General features: G+C 42.9%; 1 protein-coding gene across 1 annotated transcript; it reads left to right on the top strand.

Annotated features, from left to right (window-relative positions):
• The first annotated feature begins 1,529 nt into the window (after window positions 1–1,529).
• On the top strand, window positions 1,530–4,026 carry LOC122559915 (neuropeptides B/W receptor type 2). The gene is made up of 2 exons (XM_087994611.1): window positions 1,530–1,692; window positions 1,811–4,026. The coding sequence occupies exon 2, from the start codon at window positions 2,187–2,189 to the stop codon at window positions 3,183–3,185; it is 999 nt and encodes a 332-aa protein (XP_087850737.1). The 5' UTR covers window positions 1,530–1,692; window positions 1,811–2,186; the 3' UTR covers window positions 3,186–4,026.
• The last annotated feature ends 4,045 nt before the right edge of the window (window positions 4,027–8,071 follow it).

Here is an 8,071-nt window from a genome sequence, read left to right as displayed (position 1 = left end):
TCATCAACTCAAACTTTGCGCTACTTTATAAGTCAATTCACTTTGTCATTAAACTTTAAAAACCTGAATCTATTGCTGCTTCCGGAGAGCAATTCTTGAATATATTTTCTTCACCATTTGATGAAAGATCACAGAATGGTTGAGGTGTGTATTAAAGTTTAACGCTTTAAACTAGTGTTTTCTTTATATTATACTTTCCACAATTTTTCAGAAATTTGAATCCAGTGACTCCCCATTCTGGTAATGTTGAAGTGGCTGGTATTTCTTTCCTTAAAGAAAAGGATTTTCAAGTTTTATCGAGATACCTCAGATTTTCAAATTGACCGGAGCTATAAGCCAATATCATGAAAAAGAAATAGACGCAAGACACTTGAAAGTTGAGTACAAAATAGCAGTAACACCCCATTAATTTGCTAACATTTTGCAGAACACAACAGTACAATCAATATCGAAGTCATTGATCAAATACTAATTACATTCAAGCGCCACCATCGTTCTACCTGTGTAACTCATCACGTATTGTATTAGGACAATTTACCAAATCTGCAGCTAGAGTAAAGTGTACCTTGCAAGTCTTAATCAAAGATATTGGTTGTTTTTAATCGCTTAGTTGTTCAGCTAAGGTTTTTACAGTAATGATTTGATGACTTTAAGGATCTTTTTGCTTTTTGTTTCTCTGTCGTCAGATTAGAAAACACCACCATGGCGGTGGGCAAATCGTTGCACTGTTGGTTGATGCAGGGAACACGGTAAACCTGTGAAAGTCGCTACAGTTTGCTCTCTCATTAGACAGAGGGGAGCTGTAGTGAATTGAGCCTGAAAAGGCGAAGGTGAAAAGGCAGAGCGTTCATGGTGACTTCAGCCAGTACAGGTGTTTCTCCTGTCACTCTGTATTCTGAAGGAGCTGTCCAGCCAAGTCAGCAAACTAATGCTGGATATTTGTTCAAATATTTGAAAGAATACTCGAGCTATGCCTGTGTTGCCAAACTAAAGCATCATATCGGTCCAACATGGTTCTAAACTTGCTGGTGGGCTTTTTCTTAAAGTACACAACAAAGATAAGAAATAGGAACAAGTGTAGGCCGTTCAGTCCCTGGAACCAGCTTAGACATTTGATAAGATAACACGGATCTGACTGTGACCTCTACTTCTTGTCTCGCCCATCTCCTCTGACTCCCTTTTAGTAAACATGGTAATATCCTAACTAATGTTATTGTTGTACAGCATTTTTTTAAGGCTTTTTCTTTTCAGGAGCCCACAATTTGAAACAATGTTGGCAGTGTTTTTGTCTTTAAAAGGAGTTCCTTACATTTTGCGCGTATTTATTTGTTTCGGATTGATGATGCATGAGTGAAACTTTGGAGAATTGGCGACAGAGGTTCGAAAGAAAAAAATAAGGGGTTACAGATGAAATCGCAGCGGATTGGACGTCAGCAGAGCTGGAGAGGCAGACGCTACTGGAACAATCCCACATAGGCAGCTGCAGAATCAGACTTCCCCCGACAGTTGTGAACAACTGAGCGTGGACACCCACCGTATCTCCCAACTGCTATCTATCTTAAACAAAACAGCAATTTATCCGATCTGAAAGGAAATCCATCAATGGCCTCCAGCGAATTGCTTTTTCAATGGATTTTCTGAGGGGTTGCAAGTTTTACAACTGAGAGCGCATGCTTGGAAGTGAATAAGATGGTCTGTTATTGATTGCATGATATTGGATATTCGGTGTGGATGCAGCAAAATTCAGACAGTTGCTAAATTCCTTTAAAGCTATAATGTGATTTGTAACTATGCCTTTATGTTTGCGTAGGTTATGCCATTGGAAGCACAACTTGAAACGATGAACTGAATCCTCGAAGAAAGGTTTTTTATTATTTTTGCCAGTGAAATGGGGTATGGTGCGTTGCCTATGGCAACTTGAGAAGATCAAATTCACTTTCGTTCGGGGCAGGTTCACGCAGGAAACAAACTGGTTTTTATTGCGGCAGTCGGAGATTCTATTAAACCTGCTAAAAACAACTGAGAGACAACAGGTAGCGCGTATTCTGTATTGCAAACTGTGCTCGCACAAGAAGACACACTTTATCGAGCGTCTTAATTGAATTTGTGCTGTCGATATTAACGCTGATGCTTTTTGCGAATAGTCTCCATTTCAGGAACACAGGCCCAGCAGACGATTATTCACCATGGAGAACATTTCAGACACACGGGCTCGGACTAGCCCCTGTCACGGTTCGGGCGATTTGTGTGAGTTTTCCAACGGGACAGACACTAACTTCACTCTATCTGAGCAGTACCCAGATTTCTACATCGTGCTTCCTGTGATCTATTCTGTGATCTGTGCTGCTGGGCTCACAGGCAACACGGCTGTGATTTATGTCATTCTCAAAGCTCCTAACATGAAGACAGTGACGAACATGTTCATTTTAAATCTGGCGATTGCAGATGATCTATTCACCCTGGTGCTGCCCATCAATATCGCGGATCACCTGCTGTACTACTGGCCCTTCGGGGAGATCATGTGCAAGCTCATCCTTTCCATTGACCACTACAATATCTTCTCCAGCATTTATTTCCTGACCGTCATGAGTGTAGACCGCTACCTGGTGGTCTTGGCCACCGTGCGCTCCAAGAAGCTGCCGCAGCGTACTTACAGGACGGCCAAGATGGTCAGCCTCTGCGTCTGGCTCCTGGTCACCCTCATCGTCTTACCCTTCACCATCTTCGCCGAAGTCTACACCGATCCCATGAACAGGAAGAGCTGCGTCCTGGTGTTCCCCAGACCAGAGCGCGCTTGGTTGAAAGTCAGCCGCATCTACACCCTGATCTTGGGCTTCGCCATCCCAGTCTCCACCATCTGCCTGCTCTACACCATGATGCTGTACAGGCTGAGGAACATGCACCTGAACTCGAACGCCAAAGCCCTGGACAAAGCCAAGAAGAAGGTGACACTGATGGTCTTCATCGTGCTGGCCGTGTGTCTGTTCTGCTGGACTCCCTTCCACCTCACCACCATTGTCTCTCTGACCACGGATGTTCAAGAGACGCCTCTTGTGATTGGGATCGCCTACTTTATCACCAGCTTAAGCTACGCCAATTCCTGCTTAAACCCCTTTCTGTACGCCTTTCTGGACGACAGTTTCCAGAAGAGTTTTAAGAAACTATTGGAGTGCAGAGCAGCGTAGAAGGGAAATTAAAAATAAATAGTTAGGTCGGGGTTTGACTAAAACCGGGCCTTGATCTTACCAAGTGTAATTGTTTTAATAGAAACGAGACAGTACAAAACTAACTAGAAACTTCTCTCCTGCCACCTCTTGTTGCAGGCAGCTTTATTCGGCTCATTAAAAATCCGAGAGAATTACAGCTTCTTGTGGCTGATGCTAAATGGTACCATTTGTGAAAGGTCACTCCGGTAACACCCACCAAGCTCGGCAATAAATCCCCCCGAGGGAATTGGAACAGAGAGAGAAAACGTTTTAACTTGTCTCTCCTCGTGTTGACTCTGACCCTCGGCAATGATTCTACATTCATTTGAAATGTCTCTCTGTCTGTGGGATGAGTCAATGAGGGTCAGAGTTAAATTAACTTTTTATTTCGGTAGCCAGGAACGTAATAACGGCAAACGTTATGTACGTGCAGGAAAGGAAGTATTGTACATTTAAAAGGGTCAGTGATAGCATCGATATGCTTCATATCTATAACTCTCTAACTATATATATAAAACTCTATATTGGGAGACCGCATGTTGAATGCAGAGTTCTGAACCTTGCCTCCTGAACCTCTTTCTGATCTAAAAGTTGTTGCACTTCCTCTTCCCTACAACTCTTCATGTGTATTAATCTTAGTTAGTCAACATGTAAACCCTATGGCTGGTAGCTTGTTCTGCTGTTGAATTTTCATTGTCCTTAACTCTCGAATCATGTGAATAAACCTCTCTGAGAATGCATTTATGCTTGCTATATTGTAAATCCTGGAGTATGGAGTGCATGAATTAAACATATATTGGAGTGAAAATCAACCCTTAAATAAAATACCATTGTTTTTAACCAATATGTTTGCACTTCTTCTTATATAATGGAAATCACGTGCTTTTGAAATTTGAACAGATGTAAATGTTCAGAGTTCAAATCCAAAAAAATATATAAACTGAGATAAAACTCTAAAAGTTTGTGGAAAATTATCGAATATGCAAGTGATAGGACAACTGCAAACACAATCAAATATGTTATCATTATTTTCTTGTATTTTGTTCACAAGAATCACCAAATATATCAGTAGCAATATAGCAAGACCCATTCGTGATTCTTACTGAAGTTAAACCTGCTACCATTTGTCTACAGACAGTGACGTCACAATCATCGCAGACCCATGGGTCAAGCGTTCTGATTGGCCTATGATCAGTTATTTAAAATATTTTGTTTTAAATTTTCTTGTGAATTAAATTCTTCTGTTGAAGAGGATCAGATTTTTTGGTTGAATGTGGAACTAAGTTAGAAAGCAGGAGTGCCTGCATTTTCTTGCTGCTGCCTAAGATGTAGCTCAGTCAGTGAATGTTGCAGTTGCACGTCAGGGGTTGATGGCCCCACCTACCCATGAAGATAGATAATTAGGTCCAATAAAGTGCCAGACAAGGGCACACTTCATATGTTACGTGGGTTTTCCAGGCAGGCTGACAGACTGCAGGCATGGCCAGTGAAATACCAGTTGGGGAGGAGAGGCAAAAGCATATCCAGCAAAGCAGCTTACCTTGAATCACTGGGTAGTTTTTAGATTAGATTCCCTACAGTGTGGAAACAGACCCTTCGGCCCGACCAGTCCACACCGACCCCCCGAAGAGTAACCCACCCAGACCCATTTCCCTCTGACTAATGCACCTAACACTATGGGCAATTTAGCATGGCCAATCCACCTGACCTGCACATCTTTGGACTGTGGGAGGAAACCGAAGCACCCGGAGGAAACACACGCAGACACGGGGAGAATGTGCAAACTCCGCACAGACGGTCACCCAAGGCTGGAATCGAACCTGGGACCCTGGTGCTAACCACTGAGCCACCGTGCCGCCCCCGGGTAGTGATGGCTATATGCCTGACTCCAAGCCCCTCTACACAATACTGACCTGGCACCTCTATCCACAGCATGTATTTTGTAATTTACAAGTGTTCAGAGGGTGCCTCCAATTGGCACTCTTGGTGGTACCTCACCTACAGTGCCCACCTGTGCTGGTGACTACTCACAGCGTCAGATGCCTCCAGGAATGGAGCTGGTCTACTGTCATTTGTTGGGGCACACTGAATTTTAGAATATAAGAAATATAAGAAATAGGAGCAGGAGTAGGCCATTTGGCCCCTCTAGCCTGCTCCACCATTCAATAAGATCATGGCTGATCTTCTACCTCACCTCTGGTTTCCCACACTAACCTATATTTCTTAATTCCCTCAGTACCCAACATCTATTCTTGTCTTGAATGTACTTAATGACTGTGCATCCTCAGCTCTCTGGGGTAAAGAATTTCAATGATTAACAACTCTTTCACCTCAGTCCTAAAATGCAGCCAATTATCTTGAGACCATGACCTCTAGTTCTGGTCTCCCCAGCTAGAGGAAACATTATCCCAGCGTCTACCCTGTTAAGCCCATTAAGAATTTTATATATTTCAATGAGATCACTGCTAACTCTCCTAAATTCTAGGGAATATAGGTCTAGTCTACTCAAATTCTCATGGTCTAAAAGCTTAATGTTCCATCTCCATTCCAGCCCAGTTCCTTTAGTTCTCCTTTCTAGTGCAGCAATCCAGCTGACATTTTGCCACATTTGAAATTCACTTGATAAATCTAGTGACAACATACAGACAAACAATTGTGATTATTTATATAATTCCAATTGTACCGCTTTTGATTTCTTGACATTTCTCCTCCCGATACACCTCCCTTCCCACCTTTTCCAACAACTACTCTTGTTGGCACTGGCTACTATTGTTACTTTACCTAGTTGCCTGTTGTTCATATGCAAGCCTCATTAAGTACCTGGAGAAGGTATTTGACCATGATGAGATTGCCATAGCCAAGCCTGGTCCTATTCTCACCTAATGTTCATATATGTGTGGTTTCCAGTAGGTATTTCTAGATAGTGATCAGAAGTGCAAAGCCCGGCTAATTTCACTGTTCCCTGTTCCTGGAAACAGAAAAATCAGTTGTTGCATCCAGAGATTCACACTGGCCAATATCATGCCAGAGTAAATTGATAAAAAAAAGATTTGTAGATAAAGGAGGCACAGCAGCTTCTTATTGCAGAGATAGGATGTGAGTTCCAGATCTCAGGCTGGTAACTGCGGGGACAAGGGTGGAAATAGGGAGGTGAGGGGAGGGTGGAACACATAAGCAGTTTTTGTCTTTCTAATATTGCATGGTGCAGTGCAGTTTGTATAAAAAGCACAAGAAAATTGTTAACTGTTGCTGGTGAATTAAATGGCAGGCAGCTGCAGGTCTCAAAAGCTACAACCTTGAATGCATGAGGTCAACATGGAGGAGGGGGCTATTGGCCACCCAATACTGGAGATCCCGTGTCACTGGCTTTAACACAACTTTGTACAATGTAAATACTGAATAACGGGCTCAGGTACTGGGTCCCACCTCATCCACTTCCTCCTCTGTATCATCATCGCTTACAACAGGTTTGGATTTAGAGACACGACTGGAGCGTTTGCGCCCTTTCAATCGAGCCTGGCTCTTCTCCTTTCAGCCTAGCTTAATTTTCACTTTCACTGAATGAGATTCTGACTCGGATTTTCATCACAGGGGCAACAAACAGGAGCTGGGGATTGTTTTTATGTTAGAAAACCAACTCTTTTGGGATTCTAATTTGTGTCACAATTTTCCTAAGAGTGAACTTGCCCACTTAAAACCAATAGGTTGGGAATACAATATTACTCATTTAAGCAATACACATTAGCTCTCACTGAAGCTGCTTGTTCTGCTGAGGGACAGATACATGTATGGGGAGAACCTTCATTTTATAATTGTTGTCCTGGATCTAATAATGAGGTGGTATGTAAAGGGAGGTTGGTAGGAAGAATCCACCATCTGGCACAGTAGGGTCACCTCTCTGTTCAGCATCATGTCCCTTTGGCTTCCAGTTTGTCCACTTTGTCACCTCCTGCTCCTCCCATAAAGGACTGTCTGCTTCAAACACCTCACAGTCCTCCCTGGATATCCTCACCTCTCTGGAGGGCAAGGTCAAGGAGAGCCCAGCAGATTATCACAATGACAAAGATCCTTACAAGAAATTCTCAAATGGCCCTATCTGAATGCTCCTGGCACTTTAGCAGTATCTTGATAAGCCCAATTGACTACTCAGCAGCTGTCCTGCTGATTTTCTCACTCCCAAGGACCCATTCACACATTTTGGAGGTTGTATTGAGGAACTGCTAGAGTTACAAGCATATACATGGAGGCAGCTCATTTTGTAGTCACAGATCACTTGGATGAGGAGGGAATGGAAACTCTTCCTATTGATGGATTTCAGTGGTTGGTTGCTGGGTAACCATGATGGTCACGTAGGTCTAATCAATGATGTAATTCACCTGGGAGAATCTAGCAATAGAGGCAAACCTCAATACACTCTGTCTCTGCAAGGCCAAGTCTGTTGTGAAATAAATGTGCTGTTCATCTCTGGCAAAGCTGTCACCTGTGACCAGCAATATTCTGTGTATTCACTTGGAGGGCTCACATATATCTGTATGTGGATGCATTGACTTCTGGCTCCACAAGGCACTGTCGTGCATTGACTTCTGTGGTTTGTGCAGTGACAGAAATAATTTTAATGAGACGTAGGTGACCAGAGAGTCACAGTCGTGTGCGGTCATTCAGAGATGCCACAAACATCTGCAGTTGATCATTGGAAAGAGCCAGAAGTGAAGAAATTTAGGGTGACAGTGACATTCATGGCCACCAATATGATTACCAGTGATAATGATCACGTAATATGAGGTCTGTGATGATGAGGGTACAAATGTCATGGCCATCCATTGGGAGAATCAAAATTTCCTGCAGCTCTGATTCTTGTTCATCTT

This window comes from Chiloscyllium plagiosum, unplaced genomic scaffold (assembly GCF_037043375.1).
Source record: "Chiloscyllium plagiosum isolate Xiang-an unplaced genomic scaffold, Cpla_swu_hap1 HiC_scaffold_15, whole genome shotgun sequence".
NCBI lineage: Eukaryota > Metazoa > Chordata > Chondrichthyes > Orectolobiformes > Hemiscylliidae > Chiloscyllium > Chiloscyllium plagiosum.
This window is presented reverse-complemented; position numbering and strand designations above follow the sequence as displayed.

Excerpts from the sequence above, each read along its gene's own strand:
- LOC122559915 (XM_087994611.1), top strand. The coding sequence starts at position 2,187 with ATGGAGAACATTTCAGACACACGGGCTCGGACTAGCCCCTGTCACGGT.